Genomic DNA, 24,083 nt, shown 5'->3' with positions numbered 1-24,083 from the left:
CCCGTATCTCCTAAGGCTGTAGGTGAATTTCCATTATATTTAATTGGCTTACAAGGTCACAAGTGATGCAGATTTTCTGAAGGAGAGGTAAGTGAGCTCCCTACCTGCCTGCCAAATGACTAATGCACAAGCATTATGTAAGCAAACTTGTTGGTGTTGGCCATATTGCTTGCTTTGCAAATTAATCATTTCTAGTTTTTGTAAATTAAAACACTGGAATGGTCTCAAATGTTGAAATCTCCATTTCATAGTGTATATTGAAATTTCAGAGACTGGCATATCTGAATTTTTTGTTTCAGAAAAGTAGTGCTGTTATCTTTCATAACCTCTGCTAAGGTTTTAAAAATGCTGTGTGGTGCAAAGTGATCCTAAGAAATCTATTTGTAATTTTGTCTGTATAGAATGGTAGCAACCTTAAAAGCTCAAGAACACTCCTAATGTAGTGTATCAGTGCTAAAGAGTGCTTAAATGTCTTTTTATTGGATATTGCAGAAGCTGAAGGGTTCAGAATTTTGTTGTTGCAGCTGCTGTTATTCTACTAATGCAGTCATACTCAAACTTTTAACCAAGGTTTTTGAAAGCTAATAAAAAATAAACAAAGCCCTTAATTCCAAATTTTTCATCCAAATCACTTTTTTGTTTTATGTGCAGCTGGTTTCCTCTGAAAATTTTGAAAAACTTTTTGCATGTTTTTAAATTATTTTCTATATACTAAGTATGAATAAGCAAGAAGTGGTAAAATGCACTCCACATCATCATCATCATCATCCCTCCAGTAATCCCTCAGGCCTTACACAGAATTATTCTGAGTTACTGTTTTTAATTGTATTATCCAGTTGCCAATATTTTTCCCCATTCCCTGTATATTCTGCTCTTCAGTAGGGCTTTGAACTGGATTTCATTACACCTATTCACTTAGACACTGTGTAAACATGAATATGGAAAATGCATACAGTTGTTCATAAAACAGCTATAAATTAGGGCAATTTCCCAATATCTGGTCTTGTATTGGTGCTTTCATGGACTCTTATTCCAACATTTTCTCCATTGCAGCATATGTGGGAGAGAGATATGACAATGAAAAAAAAAAGGAACTAGCACAATAGCATATTACACTTATAAAGAGAACTTCTGTTTTCTCTTTTTTAACAGGTAACGCTGGGTCTGAATGATGTCAGATCTGGTGATGTTTGAATACCTATCAGGTACAAGAAAGGAAAAAAAAATTAAAAGAGGAAGCTGGGGTATGATCTTGTAAGTGGTGTAGTATTTACAGTCACGTTTAGAAGGCAAACTGAAACCTTTTTTGTTGCTACAGTGTTATGTTGTTAGGGAAAGAGCTGCATACAAAGAAAAATGTGGCACATGAAGAGAATGACAATTTAGATTTACCAAAGAAATTAGTCAAAACTGTAATTACGGTCATTAATACCTTTTCCTGTTTGGGAAAAAAAATTATACAGAACTAGCAGAGTCTTCAATTATTATCAGTCCTGCTCCTGTTTGTCAAGATTGTTTTCTTCAAATGTCCCTCCATGATATTTATTCTGAACAGATTGGAGCTCTCACTTTCCTGTGGCTGATTGCCTAAGAACCACCCTTTTATAATGCAGTTACCTTCACTCAACATGACAGAACTTCTGTCTTTGCAAGTATTGGCCCAAACCTTCTGACAAATTCACTATGTCATTATGAGTATTAATCTGTGTCACTTCTAGTTTTCCAGATAACATAGGCATTTAATATCAGCCTTATTAGAGGGTATATAAAGAAAGGCCAAAGCAGAGCAAGAATGAAATACCTTGTCCAGAACCTTCAGATGTTTGCTACAGTTAGTCTTGTGCTGCCATTTTGATACTAATTCCCATTAATATGCAGCTGCTCTCTTCTACTGTCACTGCAAACTAAGACCAGTCATTTCCTTTAGAGCCTGTTTTGCCAGCTTTGTATCCTAAAATACAAACTCATCATTGTTTTGTGTGTAATTGGTTAAATCAAATTATATATTTGATTCTATAATCTTTGAAAGTAGGAATGACATCTGTGAATAGTGCCACAAGGAAATACTTTTTGATTTTTACTGTTCTCTTGTGTGCAGAAGGCTTTATATAATTCATGAGAACAGCTTTGGACTAGGAAAACATCACTTCTTGCATTTTGCTTCTGTGGAGAGCTTGTCTGATAAAATTATCGTATTGACTAGACAAACACCCCAAACAGCAAAGCACTAATAACCTCTCTGCTGGATATGTGTGGATGGTGGCAGGGAGCACTACTGGAGGAGACAGAAAGGGTTGATTCAGTCCCTTCTGACAAAGACAACATTTGATGAAAGGGAGCTCATTAAATTGTTGAAGTAGATAGGTTTCTGTTGGTCTTTGCCTTATCCCAGGACCATTTATCCAGCCTTACTGTGGTTTACTAAATATGTTTCTTCTGTCAGCTAATGTAATTTGACTAATAGTTCAGTTGCTAGCAGTCTGCCTGGGGGCAGAGGAAAGACTGACACATGAGAGCCAATGTCGATGGCTAGTGTTGCAAAAATTAATTGTTTAATTTGAAAAGTAAGAAAAAGAAACCCAAAACCTCTAAATTATACCAAGAACTGTGATGACAACGAGTACTTTAGAAATTTTGGTCTGTATTGTTTGTGAAACTCTTTGTAAACATAATTCAATGTTAACTGTAATGATGACACAGGGTGTTTCATGAACTCTTTGTTTTAGCCCTCCTAGCCCTGAAGTGAGCCCTGAAGTGATGGGTTGGAGAAGGGAAGGAGCAGAGGGCAAGCAGACAGTAGTAAGATAATTTATTTTAGATTATGGACCCTGGTGGAGATGTAAGAACAAATTAAATAGATGGTCATAGTAACTGTAGCTGGGAATAGTCAAAGATCCTTCCAGAACCTGAAAATTGCAAAAGGTTTTCTTTTCTCTGACACTAAACAGGATGCTACTCTTGTAGCAAGAGTCCTCTTGTCGATTTACAAAATATGTTATCAACCATATGTGATCAGTCAAGGGAAAAATTCCTAGTAAAAACGTCAGACTGAAGAAGGCTAATAAAAATCTAAATGGGATACCAGGAAAATCAAAACAATTATTTACTCCAAAGACTAAAGAATGGTAATAATACTACCATCTCCTGTACTGTTTTCTCCTCAATTCCTTGTGAAATTTGTTCTTCTAAATTTGTTCTTCTTGGTATTTGGTATCTCAGGAAATGCAGGTGTTTTGTAGTGAAATCATTGCTGATCAGTTCTCTATGGGCTCTATTTACAATGTACTACAAGACAGATGTCTGAAAGAATTTCTCACTGCTCTCCCTGCCTTCTCTCTACTGAGAGAAGTTATACAATTGTGATGCTGGTAGTGCAAGTGACAATTCTTATGTTAGACACAACTTCAGTTTTTGCTAAAATCAGATTTACTACTTCAGTGCTCTTCAGTGAAGTAAGCTGCTGTAAAGGGAATAATTTTAATTATTCCTGGATTCAAGACAAGGGAATGCCATGGAGTATTATACTTACAAGAGCAGTCAGAAGTCAGACTTTATAGAAATTCTGAGTCATATTCCAGTTATTTGAATTTACTTCTAGGGATTCTATGACTATAAATCTGTTTTGAAACTTAGCATTTAGATGGAGCTTTTAAAGAGGACATTCAGCTCACTTAAAAAGCAAAAAAAAAAAAAAAAAAATCAACTATCTGCTTAAAATGGAGAGCAGTCCTTTACAATCTGCAGTGCAGTTCACTTATTCTTTCCTTGTTCCATTTGATTAATGAAAGCAATGTATTTTCTCTTCTTCTGCTGGTGATTAATACTTCCCCAGGCTTCTTTGTTTTTGGTGACAGATTGCAGGGGAGAGATTCCACTGTAAATTGTTTTTGATATAAAGTTTTAAATAGACTTTGCTAGCCTACTTATTTTGTGCAAAATACCTCTCAGTTTCCAGCAGTGTATAGCCCAGACTGTGCCTTCTCTGTTAAAGAAGAGAGTTTAGGAGAGGCCCTTTCTAAGCTCTCTTCCATCACTACATCACTGATAGTGCAAAGTGAAAGAACAGCTTGTCTGCTGCCTCCTTCCCCTTGTCTGCATGGTAGGTGTGTGGGGCAGCAGGAGTAGCAGTCAGAAACCAAATCATAGCTCCTTACTGACCTTGGTAAGAGCAATATCCTGCCCCAGGTACATGGTGTGAGTTAAAGCTCTAATGAGTTTTCGGGTAGTAAAGCAATACCTCGAAGCCATTGCTGTTAGGGACACAGGGAAAAGTTGCTCCCTGAATTCTCCTTGGGGAAATACTGTTTCCAGTACTGACTAGGTATAACTCATGCCACCTGGACCTTGGCACTGATGCAGGCCCTATTTTTAAACATTATTTTGGACTACTCTCTGTGCTAGTGATTCACTCGGTGCCAAGGATGTTCCTGGACACAGGAATTCAATCATCCCTTTCCACTGCTGTGGCTGTTTCTGGATGACTTCTGGATGAAGCTGAATCACCCAGATAGCCGTGGGCAGTTCAATGCAAGCCAAGGAGCAACAGGAGCTCATGTGCAGCTGACCTGCTTTGAAGGAACAGAGAGGATGACAGGACAGATGGAGACTGCTGTGCACATGTTGCCCTTCAGAAAGAGACATTCAAGGCAAATTCATTTTACTGTAGGATATCTTACAAAACCTTTTCCTTGCTGGGAAAGGGTTTTTAGCTTTCTCAGTTTTTTTAGTTCTTTGGTTTTTACTGGTAATAAACTCAACTGATGCTCAATTTCTAGTTATGTACTAAGAATAGCTGCGAGTGTAATTTTTATTATGTTTACTTAAAAGTTGGGAAAAGCATACTGAGGTGCATGCAGATGTAAAACTGGCAGCAGTTTTTCAGCATAGCCTCAAGCATGCAAAAATTCTCTTTCCATTTGAGTGTGAGGTCAACCTCTTAAGCAAACACTTTTCCTGGCTTCAAATCAAATTTTCACTACAGAGTTCCCACTAATTAAACTGTGAGAGTAATTTCAGCCAGCAGCTCCTTGAATGGGGACCCTTTCACTCATACCTGGCGAAAGGCAATCTTCTGCCTGACTGAGGAAAAAATCTATAAAATCATAAGGATAGCTCAGTGTCCAAATTCAGTCATCATCAAGCATCCCTTAAATGACCTGAAAAATAAATGGGTTCTCCTCATCTTTTTCTTATCTTCCAGTCATGTTTTTCTCAGCTACATTTGCCTAAGAACCCAAAACTAGGCACAGTGTGACATTTCCCTACCCACCTCCTTCACTTTCCACAGGCCTTATACCCCCCAGCTGTTGCTGTTGCTGCCAGCTCCGTTCAATTAACCTCAACAGGAATGCAGTTCTCCCTCTGTGGTTCCTCCTGTTCAAGATTAATGAACTGTGCTTTAAACCAAGAGAGCTGCTAGTAAAAATTAGGTATAATTTCATTAGAAAATATTGTACTCCTAATTAATGAAGGAGGTCATCTGAGGACTTGACAGAATTGAGTTTAACTAGAGGAAAATATCCACAGATCAAATATATGAAGTTTGCTACTTCCTTTTTATCATTACTAGAGGTGAACACCTTTTGTCACCCAGCATCCTTTTTTCTGTTTCCCTGCCATCAAATCACCACCAAGGCATGTTGCTGGGAAGCATGGAGTTGAGGCAGCAGTAAAACAAAGTCACTTATTGTGTAGCCAGTTGTTTCTTCCTCTTCTAAGTGATGTACACCATGTGTAATATGATTTATTTAAGTGTTAAAAAGCAAGGACTGATCAAAATGCTGTGGTCATTGCTATTCCAGTTACAATCCAAGAAAATTCTTGGTATTTGCCTTTCATTCTCGTTCTGGGAAACTTTGCAGTCCTTCAGTCTCTCAGTAATGCTTCTTTGGTACATTTGACCAAAAGCATGGCCAATACCTTAGTCATGTACAGACTCTCACTTTCAGGATATTAAAAGTAATTTTGAAAGACACCTAGACAAGGAAAATTTACAGGGAACTTGACCAGGAAAGTACTGAAAAGCCAGGGTAGTTACAAGGAAAGGGAGAGAAAACAGGTAAACAGGTATTTAAAAAACAGGCTTAAAAAGGCAAATTCAAAAAAGACAGCTCATGAAAAACTCTTCCATTATGGCATAGTAATTAGTATTGATCCTTTAGAATATCAGGTGAACACCATGGTTTCCAATATTTCATATTGTGCCATTGAAGATGACCATAAAGTGATGAATTGCACAGCTGTCAATCAGATATTTTGGTCTGTTATGCCAAAAAAACTCTGTGGTGTTTGGTATTATGTCTCTAAATCATGATGTAATAATTTTTTTTTTAGGGAAAATGTATATGTGTCCTTCTAAATTATAAAAATATACTTCTGTCTCTCCAAGTAAACATATCCATTATATGAAGGATATATGTATAATAAATAGATTGAATGCAGGTTTTGAATGTAAAACTAAGTCTAATGACTGAATTTTTGATAATATGATATAAAATTTTTTTTGTACAATATATTGTAAAGGGCCAGATATCCACCGACCACAAAATATGCAGGTTTGTATTCTGCACATATAAAGGGTAAGAAGTTAATACATTTGAGTCAAAGTTCCTCATAGTGTTTTGTTGAAGTGCTGGAGCCAGTCAGTGTGCTAGCACGCAAGCTTATGTTTCAGCATATGAGAAAAGAAAAATCGGGCAAGCACAAAAAAAATCTGTCAGCTGTCACTTTTCACAGGATGGTACTTTGGTTTTGTGTACTCCACTATTATATTTATAGATTCTAAAGAAATGAAGCCTTATCTTAAAACATAATTACCAAAGAAATGGTGAAAAATGGGATTTTAAAGCAGCCCAAGGAAACTGAGGACCCAGTTCTTAGTAGTCAGGAAAATAATATGCTGGGTCCCAGTCCCAGCCTTGAACACACCAGTATCAAGGATCTGATGGGAGCATCAACACAGGTTTGTTAAAAGTTAGCCAGCTGATGATGTTTCTGCAATACTGGGGTCTTATATAGTGAAAAATTTCACATCAAGTTCTGTTTGTCATGAGAAAGAAAGTGTTTTTTACCTTCTGCAGGGGGGGCAGTTGTTGGGTTTTTTGGATTGCTTTGTTGTCTATTTTTTTCCTGAACAGCATTATGGGCCAAATGCTCAATCCTTTTATGTCAGAGGCAAAGTTTGATTTAAATGAGACTAGAATGCATGGGTATGTGTTAAATCAGATATTTTTAAATGTGTGCCACTTGAGATTGTGGTAGAAAAAACATGCTCATAAATATTTGTGACTTGTTTGAAGTCAGAGTGCATTTCTCTGTGGGTCTATTTAGAGCTTCAGGATAAGAAATTCTTAGGCTTAGTAGCAGGAACTGATGAGTGAAACTTTCACATGCTCACAAGAACATAAGTTGTAATTTTCTGTTTCTTCAGTCTAAAGAAAATTGATGAATCTTGTGGCTGGGATATAAAATTAATCCTGCTTACTTAGGAGAACCTTAATCATAATGCAGTTTTCCACTTGAACCATGATATCTGTAGTACTCAAAGAAGTCTGTTCTTGCAATATATTTTTTCATTTGTCTTTGTCTCTTGTTAAAATGGACCTTTGATTTCCCAGTGACCATGATTAGATTGTAATATAGTATTTTTATATTTTTCAGTTTTATTCTGTTGCTATATAAAGACCAGGAACACAAATGGATTATTGTGAATCCTGAAGTGTTCCTTTTTTTTTTTTTTTTTTTTTTTTTTTGCTAGTGGAGTCCAGCTCCATACAATATCAGCAATCAACTTCTATACCAAAGCCAAGCAGTGACAGTTGCAATAATGAATATTTGCTGTGGGCCACTGGTATGAAAATAGCACAGTGCTGCAAGCGTGCGTCACCAGAAACAAATCTTCCATTTGACTGTGGCTGAATTTCCAGCTCAATTTTAGAACATTTATAATTGAAATAGCTCTTAAAGCACTGTCATAATATAGTGTTAAGAAATGCTGATTCAGTCTACAAGGCATGAACTCAAATGCCTTCCTACTTATTTTTGGTGTTGTTTTTCCTTGGGTTTTTTGTTGGTTTTTTTTTTTTTAATCCCTTATACCTTTAATACTGAACCCTGTATTTAGGGCACTCAACTGTGGACAGGCAGCAACACTTTAATATATTCAAAGGAACCCATGCTGGTTAGGTTAGAAGTTCTTGTGAGAAAAGGGATTGAATTGCCTCTTTGTAAGCTTACTTGACAGCTTTTAGAATGTTTTATCCTTAATCTCTGCTGAAAATTCTAAACTTTATATGACGATGAGCAGCTTTGCATCTTTAAATGTGTCATGGCTTTTACATGGTGAACTTCAATGGCTTTCTATTTATGTTTTAATGTCATTAATGTATTTGCATTAGTAGAATATAAAGTGTGTTTGTATAGGGCACCCCTTAAATATGCAGAATATATGCACTGAACTTTGATTATTTTTTGAGATGAAGAATATGCTGATGACATTTACCATTTTTAATTTTTATATACTGTGCTTCTTTCATTCATGCATATCAAAATACCCTCAAAATATCCAAAAGAGCTAGTATAATTGAGTAATTCCCTTTAAAACATGGTGAAATATTAGATCAGCATAGATAGAGAAGGTCAGATACTTGAAGCAGAATAAAATCTGCTGTTATTTAAGCTTTTTTTCTTCTTTGTCTTTCATTCATTGCCTCAGGTTTTCCTATGGAAAGTAAAGAAATTATCATCTATATTTTTCTTAGGGCTAAATACTGATCCTTACACTGCAAAGCAGGCAATGGTGATTGACGTAAATATCTAATTTCCTGAAAGATTAAAATCAGTACCAACTCTGCCATCAATCCTGAGAGAATGTTAATGTCCCTTTCCCCTCTCTGAGCCATCTGTCCCTTACCTCCCATGTCACCAAGAGAGTACATTGGCCAAGCCTACTGTACAGTAGTACCAGGATGCAGAAACTGATGTTTTAAAAGCAGTGTTAATGCTTATAAAGCACTGGGTTGGGGCTGGGATTGGGTTTTTGAGGAAGATAATTTTACTGCAGCAATTTTTTACTGAAATAAGGCAAACATTGAATGGATTCTATGGAATGGTAAAGGAGTGACTAATTAACTCTGCAGTTTTGTGGACAGATCTTCAAGGGCTTTATTTTTTCATCAGTTTCCCAACAAAGGGCTTAATATTTCAATTTGTTTTTTTTTTAATTTTGATGATTTTTATTTTAAATCTAAATAAAAAGAGACTATTCACCATTCTTCTGCACTGATATTTGACATCCCCAGTACCTTCAGAATATGACAGCCTTCAGGCTCTCTTTCAGGAAAAAGAAAACCAAACTGTGATTTGACCTTGAGTGGGACATAATTTTTTTGCTATGTGCATGTCAACACCTATAATATTCACATGAAAACTTCTACTTTCTTGGCTTTATGAATGATAATTTTTAAAGAGTTTCTGGGAGAGCATGTAGAAGCATTACAAAATGCGCAATGTATAGAACTTAATGGAGCTTAAAGGATCATGTTGCCACTGACTAAAAGGGAATCCTATTTGTGTAGATATTTATTCAGCCAGCTTCAAGTCCCCTGGTAGGAAATGTTTCTGGATCTGTTAGGTAGGCTATTCCCAGGCTTCATAAACTTTAATATTAGAAAGAACTTCCTCACATCTAACCTAAGTCTCTCTTGATGCAATCCAATAGTCCTTTTTCTACTAGGAGGGATGAGGGAGAAGAGTATATTCTCTTATTTTTAGCTACCTTCTACAGATATGAAAAACCTTGTCAGTGCTCACCCTTTTTTCTTTCATATTCACAGTTCATGTTTTCTAAACCTCTAATTTATTTTGGCTGTCTCCATCACAAACACTCTCTTACTGCTTTGCATTTGTACTGCACCTGGATTAAGAGCAAAGAAAGTAATTTTGGGTTTTTCTGATATTGCTGTCCCCAGGCTGGACACAGGGCCTCCAGAGGTGACCAGAGGAGGAAAAAATGCCTCCTAAATCTTTTGCTTTACACTTTCAGTGTGGTGAGGACCTGTGTTATAGCAAATGGTAGAAGAAATCTGTGTTCATCATGTCTGCTAGTGGAAGATTTTTCTGAAAACCAAGAAAATAAACAAAACAATCAAAATGAAATAAACAATAAAACTTCCCCAAATGAAGTACTGGGGCTGTTGTTCAGCATTCTGTGTTAATAGATCATATTAAACCTACTGAATGTGAATTCCTGCAATTGTCTTTACTGAAAAGCATCTAATTTTCTAAACTGTTTCTTCAATGCATTAGCATTGTTTTGAATCAGGTTTCTCAGTGTGTTTGCCTTGCTTCCAGTTTGATATTGCCTGCTAAGCTATTAAGAATGTTCTCCATTAAGAAAGTTTTTGAGCAGTACTAGTCACACCACTGTGGTATCAGTTAGTTGTGTCCCTTCTGCATTAGAGCATGTACTCAGCTCTAGAAGTGAAAGAATTACTATTTTGTCTATTCTGATGGGAGGCAATAAATAAAGCATAGTACAGGTAGAGCATCACTAACACCGAGTGATTTATGAAACCAAAATGAGCTATGCTGGAAAGTTCCCAAATCCAGGCATATTAAGTAACTAAGATTTTTTTTTTTTTTTTTTTTTAAAGCTACTACTCAGTAGGCTTAATATGATAAAATACAATGCTTCAAAGGCAGAACAGCTCCTGTCCTTTGTCTCCTTCACATGTCCCCTACCTGTCATCTTCTTCACTGCCTTCACTGCTGGATTTTGTTGTCTTCCACCCTGCTAAGTACTTAACAACCACATGATATTGCCATATCCAAACATCATGTATCAATTATTCAAACTCCAGTATCATTGTGTATTTTCTCTCTCTGTGTTTTGAGAACTACAGAAAAAATGCAAGTTCTTATGTGCAAGAACTAGATTTCCAGATTTAGGTATGTTTATTGCTTGTAGTCTTCCCAAAAATACTACTGATAGGCAGAATGAAAATATTATTAGTGTTTATTTAGGTCTCAGATATGGAGTGTTGTATATTTAGTTACTATTATTGGTATGTGTCATTATTATGTAATAATGGATAACAATATGTGCTGTGTATTTATAATTACCTTAATTCTTTTAGTGTTGGTGTTGGGAAAAATAAAGTGAAGTATCAATTTAATTTTTTTACTAGATGTAAAGGACAACTTTTTCAATTTAGTTTTATTAGTCCAAGATGTTAAACCTTTAGCTTGGCTACCCAATCAGCATAAGTATTTTCTGTTACTACGGCTGTTTATGCATCTGAAGTTGTGCGTATAAATTTTTACTGCCTGTTGTGCTGGTCATTTACATGACTTCTTTTATTGCATTTTTCTTCTGTTGTACAGTCTTAATGACCTTTTTGTTCAGTTTATGAGTTCTGTCTGAGCAGACTGCAGGAGACAACACATGGTTTTTCAATACATGGGAGTACTGTATTTTGTAACCACAAGAAATACAAAGAGAAAGGTCAGGTTTAGTTCATTACCATTACTCAAACCATCACCAGAACAATCTGCCTCTCTGTTTCATCACAGCATTGGGATGTCAACAAGCAAACACCAAAGGTCACACAATTTTCTTTGTGTGTTTTCATTTCTTTCCATCTCCTCTCTTTGCCACAGACGCTAACACAGGGACACCAGCAATATCAACGACAACAACCGTGGAAATCCGGAAGAGCAGTGTTATGACAACTGAGATCACCTCTAAAGTGGAGAAAATCCCCACAACAGCCACTAGCAGCAGCACTTGCCCTTCCATTGAGACTGAGGAAGAAAAAGCAAAAAGACTGCTGTACTGTTCACTATGCAAAGTCGCTGTCAACTCTGCCTCGCAGCTGGAGGCGCACAACAGTGGTGAGTTGGAGCAGTGCTTGCTTGCTTCCTTTCTTTTTTTCTGTCTGTCTCAAGAGTGCTGCAATTATTTTCCCCTGAATAGATTAGATCTCTTGCAGTAGGGGGCAATGAGGTGGCAGAAAACTGGCGATTACATGGAATTCATTAACTATTAAAGTATAAAAACGACAGGCAAAGGAGCTTTCAAGAAAGAGAATTTTTTGCAAGTCGCAGATTTTCTTGCACTTCAGCTTTTGCAGCTTCAAAATTTTATCAAGCTAAATGACAGCTCTATTTCACTAACTTTGGTAATCAGAGTTTGCATGCTTTTGTTTGTTCCAGCTAGCAAACTGTTTGAATGCCATTAGCTTTGTTTGAAATCTAAGAAATTAAGGCTGAAAGAGGGAGCATCAGTCAAGTTCAATGATGGGAGTTAGAGTTCTTAGCTCCATACTGTCTGTTAATAAATAACTTGTTAAAATTATGTGTATTTTCCCCTTGTTTTCATCAACTGATGGCAGTTGCTGCATGAGAGTTGAATGGGTAACTGCCTACCTCCATCTTTCTTAGTTTTTAAACTTTTTCTTGTCATTAGAGCTAGTAGCATCAGTAAGTTCTGGTAGTAGAGAGCTACCATTCACAGTCACTATTTTAAGCATGTTGTTGACTGACTCTGTGGTGGGTGGGGTTAAAAGATCTAAAGATTTGACATGGTGGCAGTGACCACCTATAGCCACCTCACAGAAAGTTCCTGATTTTGGATGTCAGAGACTACCTCTTATCAAGGGTAAGTAGAGTTAAGAAACAGAAAGAGAACCTTAGCTTTGAAATATAGAGACAGCAATAATGTACCTAGAGCAAAATGATCAATGGTTTTATGATGCAATTTTAAAAGAAATAACTTTGGCATATCTATAGAACTCAAATTAGAATGGAAATTGTAACTTCTTGGCATTCATGAGAAGCAAAATGCCATCAGTTTTGAATGCTGTTTACTATACACTAGATCTTCAACTGGTGAAAGTTCAACTTCAAGCTGTACCTTTTAATGAGAGTTAGATTCTAAATATTCTGATCAGGCTGAGAGCCTAAACACTATTCTGAATATTTAAACACAACCTTCCAAGTGTTTGCTGCCTGTGCTGATAAACTGTATGTGTGCTCACACACATGCTTTTTTTTTTTACAAGTCTCTGTGGAGGCAGACAGCAATTAGCAGTGGAGTGGTGGTTCTGGATGCAGTAGTTATTCCATTAGCATCACAGACTGCCTGTGTGGGGGTCAAGAGTGTAAGAAATTGTTCAATCTGAATAAAGGTGCAGCAACAGAACACCAGTGTTCTCTGTCCTACCTCCAATTACCAAAAAAAAAAAAGAAAAAAAAAAAAAGTGCATGTTTCTCACATAAATGTTTCTTACATGTTTTGGTTTCTGTCCAGGACATCAATGATCCATAGCTTGCTTCCAGGAACCTCTGCCCCTTTCTGGTTTGGAGAGTAATTAGTTAATTACAGATTTAATTGTAAGCTACCTAGACATACTGTTTATCAGTCTATTCAGGAGGACTACAAATCAAAGCCAACTACATCTTTAATAGCTAAATTACTTTTGTTTTGCAACTGCAATTCAGGTCTTATTAGCAGCAGGAGTTAATGAGAAAAGTCACACGCTTTTAACTTCACATCAGGGTATCTGATTCTGCTGCTAGTTTCTGGTGTGGCTGCTTTGTTCCAGTGCATTACCTACAGGTATGTAATTCAGTAACTAAATATCAGGTGTGAAATACTGCTACATTAGTAGGACTCTGATACAGACCAGCACAGTCTATCAATTCCAAGGATAGCAGATGGCACAAAGCTGAGGCTCATATGATTTTATTTTGAAAAGAAAATAAAACAATGAATGCAACCCAATTGCCAAAGTTGTTTCTCTTTCCCATTTCTGTTATCTCCAGGGACTAAGCACAAAACTATGCTGGAAGCTCGGAATGGAAGTGGAACCATAAAAGCCTTTCCCCGGGCAGGCGTAAAAGGCAAAGGACCTGTGAATAAAGGAAACACAGGCCTCCAGAACAAAACATTTCACTGTGAAATATGTGATGTGCACGTAAACTCTGAGACACAACTGAAACAGGTACTCAGCCAGCTTGTAGAGTGAGACTCTTTGGCTGTTGTTTGTTTTCATGGCACTAAAGTACCAACACAGACAGCACATGTCAATATAACAGTTTGTGTCCAAATGGAGCTTACAGTTTTGTCCATTGTACTTGGCTGCCATTCTGTATGTTTTGCTTTGATTGTGATTTTCTATTGCATAAAATATGTCTTCTCAAAAGTTCTCAATTGTACACATTTGGTAAAGAGTTATAGAAGGTCTAAGCTGCAACAGGTTACAACTGACTTTAGGCTGCTACAATTGTCCTGAGCTAATAAACTCTGCCATTTCATGTACTGCATGATATGTGCTTTGACAAATATGTGATGGTGAAGCCAGTACTTCACAAAACACTGAGTAACACCCTTAGAAATGTGGGATGGAGAGGATTTTTAATGTCTTTATCAAGGTTTTGCTCTAACTGAGAAGCATGGCCTCTAAACTGCAATTACACTAAGTTATGTTCAGTCATTCATTGAATGATCAAAGTTTTCTGAAAAACACTTAGTTTAGTTCCATATGCCTATTGAAATTAACTACTTGTAAAGGAACCTTTTTAAAATGAAGATTAATTAAATAATGGACAATTGCAATACCCATTCTTCTGGTCTCATGAAAACATGTCCAGTTCTATGCTTTTTTATTGTGATAATTCTTTTGAAAATGAAAATCAAAGTAAAAATACAATTCTGAAAAAGGTCTCTTACTTCTAATATATTGCAAGATAATCTGTGTAGAAAGATACTTTTAAAATCTCATTGATCTTATGAAGAAGATAATGGATGTCATGCATTTTTTTCACTGTCACTTAGTTTGATATATAACCGTTTCAGAAGGATCTCCAGCTTAGGGATTTAAACAATTTTATGACCTTATATTCTTCCCCAAATAGGGGATGCTTTACTATCTAATATTCTTTTAAAACTTTCTATCAGCAGTGGATTGAATTTGATGGGTGCTTTTATAGAGTTAGGGGGGAGTTTTTCAAAGGCTTCTGTCTTTAACCTGACTCAAGTCCTGCTGAAGTTAGAAAAGGTGGAAAAATATTTAACTGCAGTGGAAGCAGAGCTGAACTTAGGACTGATGAAAATTACAGTCCCAATATGTGGATCCTTCAAATTTCAAGAGAGCCTATTCCTTTTCATAATTGAATTAGTCAAAGTACTTCTGTTGTAGAGCAAAAGGTTTTAGTATTGGAGCAGTAACCTTGTGTAAAGCAGAACCTAAAGTGATCTGTTGTGGAACTATCACCCTTTGTTTTCTTTCCCCTCCTCTCCTACCCCAAAATATATTTTAACAGCACATAAGCAGTAGAAGGCACAAAGACAGAGCTGCTGGGAAGCCACCTAAACCTAAATACAGCCCTTACAACAAACTCCAAAAGGGAACACATCCTCTAGGGGTAAGCCAATCACCCTTTTTATTTTACTTTTATTATAATCCTGATGAGTGGGATTTTCAGAAAACATAAGTGAAAAACTGTTTAGAAGTAGAGTAAGAGTGTAAGACATTGGAGTATAAAATATATGAAAGAGCCAGTAGAAGCCCACAAGGGATTTTTTTATATACTTTAAGGGGTGTTTACTACAACCTGTGGAGCCTTGCTTTTGTAGCTACTCTGAATAATCTCAGAAAAGAAGCTTGTTTGCAAAGGTCATTAGAGAGCAAGAGATGGAAAAAAACCTCCAGATGTCAAACAGGATTTTTCTAGTTTTCACCAAGGACAATAGTGATGAAATAACTAAATAAAACTCTATAAAATATAAACCATTATTTCTATCCTTATTTAGAGAATTGTTGAGATAACAAGTGAAACAATTAAAAAAATCTGTCTCTGCTTTCATTCAGCTGTTTCAGGATGGTTCTAGTCACATTTTCAACAGCCAGGATAAACTGTCTGAAGCACAATTCCCTAAAAGCTGAGAAAAAAGTTTACTTTTTAATGAAAAAAACCCTCTAGGATACTGCCACTAGTTAAGAATCAGCTTATGTTGTGGGTGGGATAGTGAAACATCTGGTATTTATCTTCTCCATCAGTTCAAATGCATGAATGTTATACCTGCTGGTATAGGTTTTATAAATGGTCCAGGCAGAGGGAGGATGTTGATTCATTGTCCTCACAGATTAGCCTCTTATGCCTTGACCATCTTCTCTGATGCACAATATGGAGGTGGGTTGTTTGGGTTTTTTTTTCCTCTGTTTAAAACCCATTTCTTTTTACACTGAGTTCAAGCTCTTGGCAGCAGAAACTCTGTCCTTGTTGGGGCAGCCCTCATGAGTGGCATATTCATGCAGGATTCAGTAGAATAAAGCAGTGTCTTATTCTAGTAGATCTACTAATAGGGAAATAGCCCCATAGGGTTTCTCCGGAATCCACAAGAAAAATCAGGATCTCCAATACAAACAATACTGAAATGAATAGAAAATATGTAATGGGGGAAGTAGGATGTGGAATCAGGAAAGCCTTTTTGACAAGATTATTATTATTTTAGGAAATTAATTATTTTTAGAGGGTGAAAACAACTACTACATTGTTGTTGCTGTGCACAGTTCTCTAACAATTAATGTAATGGTGATTTCTGAGAACTGCAGCCAAGGTTCAAGACAAATAACAGCAGTGTGTCCTCTTCCCACTCCCTCAATCCCAATTGCTCACAATTCACAGGCTAGAGGGCATCACAGAGGCAAAAGGGATTTAAGAAGGAGAGAACAAATTAGCAATAAATTGAACAGTTATGTGTAATAGAATTGTGGCTTCAATAAGAAGGGAGACGCCAGTTCTCCACGTAGTCTTTTTAGTTTTGAACACAAAAACTGAGGGAAATGTTGTCACCTGAAGTGCAAAATGGCACAGCAACAAGCCAGAGATATTCCAATTTCACTTTTAATTTGATGCTCTTTCTTTACTTTTTCTTTACTCCCTCTCCCTAGCTGAAACCAGGATGCTCCCCATTATTATTTCAAGTTTTTAGTCCCTTAGCTTACTTCACTGGAAATGAAAAAAATAATTGCTACTTTAGTCCTAATGTTGACTTGTGAATTAGTTAGTGGCTAGAAATGAAGGTGCAAAGTACTATATATGCTAAATATTACTAGTTTTGGAGCTATCTTGAAATCAGAATCACATTGATGAGTTAACTAAAAAACTATTTAACTACATTAGAAGAACCTGATTCCTCCAAGAATGGCAAAAAAGCTTTAGGCTTTTAATAGAAGCAGCTACGACATCTTTGTTCTTCATGACACAAAATATATGGATATCACCAATTTTGTCTACAGAAACTTTAAAAAGAACATGCTTCATTCTCATAGCTTTTCTAGAACAAAAACTTTATTTCACCATGTTTTCAGTATCATTTGTACTTCTCTGTCTGTTCTAGATTTACATGCTTCAGAGACAGAAACTTTAAAAATTCCCCCAGTAATATTTCTGAGTTTAAGAAGTTTTGTAGTGTTGGGACTTATATGGTATTTCTTCAAACCACAACTGTGCAGCATGTGTAAAATTTTGCATTGGAGAGAAAAAGGTTATCAAGTATTTGATAGTCCAAACTTTCTACAATAAAATAGCTGCTACAAAAAGCATAGACAAAGAGTACTTTGTACTCAGAGTTATTTTTTTAATTTTCCTCATGTTGTTTTAGGGGGTTTTTTTGTTTTGTTTTGTTTTGTGTTTTTGGTTTTTTTTTGTTTGGGTGGGGGGTTTTTGTTTTGTTTGTGGGTTTGGTTTTTGTTTGGTTGGTTTTTCTTTGTTTCTTTGGTTTGGTTTCATTTTGGGGTTTTTTCTGTTGTACATAAAGCTGTAAAAGGTATTTATTAAAAAATGTAAGGAAGGAGGAAAAAGTCATATGTTCAGCAAAGGAAAAGACAGCTTGGATCAATGAGTGTAACACTGATCAAGGAAAAGATCAGATCATTTCTTTTCATAGGCACTATAGGGAATTTTGTATCTAGCATCTATTATATCTTTTGTTAAGAGAATTAAAGAACTTGGTTTGATCTGAGAATTTCTCCCGGAACTTTAAAGGACCTGGAAGCCAGCAGTGTTGCCAACTGGTATTGGGAAAAAAAAAACAAACTTCTCTATCCATCTGGCCAGTAATGAACCAACAGACCTTTTGGAATATAGAGATAGTGTAATGATGAAACTCAATTGTGGTTCATCCCAGAGTACTCCTGTCCTTACTCTCTGATGATTCACTTACTAGGGTTCTGCTGAGTTGAAAATGTCAGCGATATTGTTCAAGTTAATTACTTGAAAATCCCTTTCAAGTCAAGAATGAGAAATTGTGTTTCCTTTAAGTAAAAGTGTCCATATTTATGCTGAGATGTACCACAGCATGGTACATATATTCTGTATATTCCATACCATGTTTTCAGATTTATGCCTTTTGCAGGAGGGTCAGGTCATGCTAGGACACAGACCCAACAGAAATCAGAGACAATAGGAATTTATCTTTGTCAGTAAATGAAGTTTCTAATCTTATCTCAGAGTTATAAAAACAGGACTGCAAAGGTGTTCAGTCTCCTGGCATCTCACTAGAAACTTGAAATTCCACTGAAAACTGCAGAAATCCACAGAGACTATTCTGATGGTCATTTGTATGCATCCCAAATGTAAATTTTCTTAAATATTACTGGACCTCTTGTGAATATTTTCAGCGTTGGAGAAAATTCAGGGTTTTTTTCCTTTTTAAGGAAACTCTAAATAAGGGGGTTTTTGATTTGTATTTGATAGTCCATAAGATTTAAAATCATGTCCTGTTGGGAAGGAAATACCACAATGTTCTGATTTAAATTTTTTTTAAAGAAGAAACCTCAGTGACAGGAATAGAAATATTATACTTTGACAGAATACTACTTTAAAATATCTGCCACGTTTTCATAATGCTTGTAAGAATGAACCCTATCTTAGAGGGAAACAGTTGAAGACATTGAGGATGCAGCAAAATTGTATGGGGCAGAACCCATTTAAATACATGAAACATGAGAGATTTTCATAACTCATGAAAGATAAGATTGGTTTATTTGCTTTTAATTAGGAAGCAGGAGTAAATGAAGAGGAGCTATGGAGATCTTAGTTTTGAGTAGAAATCACATCCTACAAAAGTGTCTTGTAAAACCAGAGATTGGGATGCATTTTCATTCTGCTCTGATCTCTCCATTAAGCTGTCCAGATGGACATCTATTAATTGATATCTAATTTTTCCTTATTTAATTGTTGCAGGGTACACATAGCTTTACTTTGGTGCAGATTCCACAGGCCCATTTTAGATTTGCTTTGATTTCTAATCTCAAATTATGAGTGTCAGCAATAAGGTGTGAACACTGGAACCAGCCAAATCCTTGTGCCTTGTCCAGCAGGCGAGGTCGTATCACCTGTCACAAGTCTGTAGCTCACAGAGCCAGCAGCCACCACCAGGCCTCGATTTTGCACGTACAATCTCAAGTCGAGCTCCTCCTGTGTAGCTAATGCGAACAAATGATGTGTCTGTTTGTTTTGTCTCCTTCCCCACAGGTGAAATTAGTGTTTTCCAAGGAGCCGTCGAAGCCGATGGCCCCGCGCATCCTGCCCAACCCGCTGGCAGCTGCGGCGGCAGCTGCTGCTGTGGCTGTCAACTCGCCGTTCAGCCTGCGCACAGCCCCGGCAGCCACCCTCTTCCAGACTTCTGCACTCCCTCCAGCGCTCCTACGACCAGCTCCCGGGCCTATACGGACCACCCACACCCCCGTGCTCTTTGCTCCTTACTGAACTCCAGACAGGAATTCATTGTACTGCAATAATTTTTCAAATCAAAAGAAAACAAACAAACAAAAAAAAAACAAAAAAAAAAAGAAAATCAAGAACATTGAACTATGCAGTGTTTATTTATAGTTTAAAGTATATATGAAGAGCCAGAACTTTTGATAGAGAACTGAACAAATTCTGAAAGGGGAAATGGGCAGTATTTTCTCCAGTTGAGGACATTTCTCTTGAGCATTGATCGTTTTAGAACTGATCTCCAGCATTGACTTGTAGTGACATATAAAACTTATTAAGCCTTTTGACTGTGCATTTTGGCACATATTTCCCTGCAATGTCTTTCCTGCTTTATGAAACAACTTACAAATTTGTCTAAAGGGCATTAACTGGTTCCAATGTATATAAAATACTTTATTCTGTAGATTAAAGAAGAAGGAAAAAAAAAAAAAAAGAAACACTGTGAATAGTAGTACCCTTACCAATCCTCCTGCCAAATCAGCAGTTACTGGGTATTTATCTGAACAAAAGTAGATACAATAGATGTCTTGTAAAACAGTAGTATTGTGTCTCTATCTATGCCACTAGGTTTCTAACTGAGTTGCAAAAGATAAAATGAACAAAATTATGTCACTTTGGTAAGTAGTCAAAAATTATTACAATGACGTGGAGCTGTTCCTAGTGAGCAAAGTTTTCCTCATTCACAGAAGAATGAAAATAATCTAGGTTAGGACAAAGAAAGTGATAAAGAAGATCTAGTGGGGGAAAAATAATTCAGATACGGTACACAGGATGGGTCAAACCTTTAACTGAAAATGTATGTGTACACTGTGTTTATTCAAAGAGTGTAATACATACAGGATAGATCAGTGATTAAGACATGACAGTGGAAAACAAAAAATACACTCTTGTCATGAAACAGGCCTGACACTTCAGTGTTGAGCAGAGGGAAGACACAAATCAGTTACACAGAGTCATAACTGACAAACGAGAACAGAAGAGAAATCCTGGTCTCATTTAAGTCAGTTTAAAGTTCCTTCTGACTTCAGTGTAGCCAGAATTTCATCCCAAGAATGGCACATATTTGTTTTATATCACACCAGTGGGAGTGTCTGTAGATACAGGTAATATTTTTTGCAATAGGCTTAGTCTTAGCAGCAGACTTACTCCCTTGTTTTATTTCCTACTGATGTGATATAAAATGTCTTAATATACCTATAAAATGTAAACAGTGACACATATTACGAGATAACTGCACACCATGGGTTTGGAACAAATACAACTTTTAGGATCTCAAGGGACCCTTGAATTCTGTAGCTGACAATTATGTACGGACAGCTTAAAGCCTTATGTATTTACTGTGAGGCTTAAAGGGGTTGACTGTGTCCCTTTAAAGTAAGATTTATCAGGGGTATATATAGATATATTGTATATATGTTAGAGTAAGAAAAATAACTTATAAACAGAAAATCTACTATATAAAAATAATTATATAACCATTGATTTCACATGTGGGTCATTAAGTGTTAAGTAACAAACAACAGAGAAAAAAATAGACTTCTTGACTCTGATCCTTGCTGCCTGCTTTTTCCCATAGGGAGCTGAAAAGTATCTATTAATATTATGGAGTGCGCTGCTGAGTCTCATGCAACCACTCTGATGTGTAGCTAAGTGAAATGCCTGCCGTACATTTAGGCAGAATAAAATTTAAAAGCATAATTTAAGTTCAGATGGGGAAATTATGTGAAAGATTTTATTAGAAGGCAGTAATGCAAAATATTGACCATGTGGTTGCTATACAGTGCTGCCTGTGGTTGATGCAGACAGGTGGGAGATATAGAGGATGGGAATATACAGCACTTTTGACTTGCAGTTCATCAGTGAGCCTTCCATACACATTCGTATTTGCCATTTTTTAAACCTCTCCGCATTTAGATTTTATAAAAAATATATAAAGAGAGAGAAAGAAGAGGTTCCATGGATATCTGTGTCCAAAGAATTCCAAAGAGATACATTTATTTATCTAGAAGTATTAAAATAAGTTCTATATTATGTGTTTGTATTTCATCCGGTTTATTTGCAAACGTTTGTGCCTTGAAATGAAATGAGCTTTTGTTTATATTTAATTCACACCTATGTAGCCATGAAAAAGACATGATGGTGATTCTAGAGCTAATTACCAGCTGGATGCTTTGGCCTAACTTTCAAAACAACAGTATGAGTAAATTCCTGAAGCCAAGTTTAGACATTTAAATAACTAGGGGCTGACATTTAAAAGGGCTCTCTACTCTACAGCTCCCAGTAAAGAGGCAGTAAATAAGCCAGCCTTCAAAACCTGCTCCTCACACTCAATTTAGAAAGTGTTTCATTTTTTTTGGGTACATGAGAGAGTAAGATGCAGTGGACTTGGTCTTTTAAGCCTGCTTTCAACCTTCCATCTGTCTGCAGAAGCTGTAGTGCCATTGCCAGCTGCATTCAGATTCCTCCTTGCAAAGGGCAGCAGCTCTCAAGCTCTGCTCCATGAACCACCACTTGTTTCCAGAGCCTTCTGTAAGAGCCTGTGTAAGAGCTTGCTAAATGAGCAGAGGAGTACTCACATTTTGGAAGGTAGAAGATCTGGGCAGGCTATCTTTTCCCCATGAAGAAGTGGGCAGATGGGAAAATGGGAGATAGACAAATACCCTGAAGGCTCTTATGCACAGCCTTCTGCATGGACACTTGCTGTATATCCTGCCATGTTGTTGTGATCCCATCAAAATCAACAGGCTGATCCTTGCCAAAACGTGGCCTGTGGCATGTATGGAGGCACAGTACTAAGGGCAGAGTTCATACAAATTTTGCTAGAAATAAAAGAGTGTCATTCCAACTATTTACAGCAGCTAATGTGCAATGACACCTTCAGTTTTCTTGGACCTCTTTTGTCGCAGTGCTCTATGGAACAAGTTTTGTTCACACAAGTCTCTTTTAAAGTTCAGCTGTAAACAACAAACTCAGTTCTTTTTGTCTCTTACTCACTACCTAATAAAGGATAAAGCCTAAATGTTAGAATGTATAGTGGGTTTTCTGTGCCTTGTTGCTCCACTCTCCCCTCGGTCAGTAACAAGCCCAGGACATCAGCACAATAGTTCTATATACAGATATATATATATATATAAAAAAAAAAAAAAAAATATATATATATATATATATATGTCAAGGAAAATACTGGCACAGCAATCTGATGGGGCAAAGAGAACTTCTGGTCAAGGTATGTCCACTGTAGATGACAGAGGAGGTAGCAAACAGAAGACACTTTACACCTACTTGTCAATACATCCAGTGTGGAGAGCACTATTAAAAGAAAAAAGGCCATTATGTTTCATATTACCATAGCACTCCAGGGCCAAGAGGAAGCCTAAAGCACAAGGAAGCAGATTATTGCTTTGAAGACAGTCACTCACTGGAATAAAAGTGTGAAATCAGCCTCTGGGGAAGTGGCTGGCTAATGAACTCAGAAAAACAATCAGGTTCAGGGATGTTTTCTTAAGTTCTATTCAAAATGTTAAAGAATAACTATTCTGTTCTGACCCGAAGAGATGGTATTTTTGTGGGAGGTATATATATATATATATATTTATATTTTTATGCTATCTTAATTTTTCCAACTATCTATGGCTTCAAACCTTTGTTCTGAAGGATCGTCATTGCTCTGAACCACGAAATTAGTTACCTTCTTGAAAACTGCTGTAAAAGCTGATGTGAGAGGTCAGCAAGCCAATGGAATAAATATGATCTAAAAAATGAAAAAAAAAACTATGTCAAGAAATATTGTATTTGAAAAGTATGCATCTTTATTTTAAGATAAATTCTATAAAATTATACAAAATTAAGAATAGCTAAATAAAGTTAATATAACTAGAAGAATTACATCTGTCACTTTAGTACTGAAATAATACAATTGGCTCTATATTTTAGAGGTTTAAAAGACTTTCTAGATGTTGAACCAATGCAAGGATGCTGTTGGTAAATTTGATGTCTCACTTCATTATCTTCCATTTACATCTGGAATACCATAACTGAATGCATCTGCTTTTAGTTAGTTAGAATAGTTAGTTCTATTTTAATTGCCAAAGTATGTATTGGCCCCTTGTTCCTGGGAAAGTGAAATCATGCTACTTAGGAGCCCCTGTTTCTGCCTTTTACTCCCAGTAAACCCATAGTTTTTAGTCTCTTCGAAGCATACTGGGGAATTTCTAACTTGGTATCTTTTTTTAGCAAAAATAAATATCATTTTATGAACATTAGACCAGCACTGAGGAGCAAGATCTAAATAGATTTTC

General features: G+C 36.5%; 1 protein-coding gene across 4 annotated transcripts in view; it reads left to right on the top strand.

Moving 5' to 3' along the window:
• ZNF385D (zinc finger protein 385D) overlaps positions 1-23,556 on the top strand; it is a 405,889-nt gene extending 382,333 nt beyond the window's left edge. For all 4 annotated transcript variants that reach the window (XM_079300352.1, XM_079300353.1, XM_079300354.1 and 1 more), the window contains 4 exons: positions 11,659-11,892; positions 13,825-14,003; positions 15,325-15,426; positions 19,543-23,556. In XM_079300352.1, the coding sequence (XP_079156478.1) occupies positions 11,659-11,892; positions 13,825-14,003; positions 15,325-15,426; positions 19,543-19,776 (749 nt within the window). In that variant the 3' untranslated portion in view covers positions 19,777-23,556. The remainder of the gene's footprint in view (positions 1-11,658; positions 11,893-13,824; positions 14,004-15,324; positions 15,427-19,542) is intronic.
• Positions 23,557-24,083: the final 527 nt, after the last annotated feature.

The sequence above is a fragment of the Erithacus rubecula genome (assembly GCF_903797595.1).
Source record: "Erithacus rubecula genome assembly, chromosome: 3".
Lineage (NCBI taxonomy): Eukaryota > Metazoa > Chordata > Aves > Passeriformes > Muscicapidae > Erithacus > Erithacus rubecula.
Note: the sequence above shows the minus strand (reverse complement) of the source record. Positions and strands in the feature narration are given on the sequence as shown.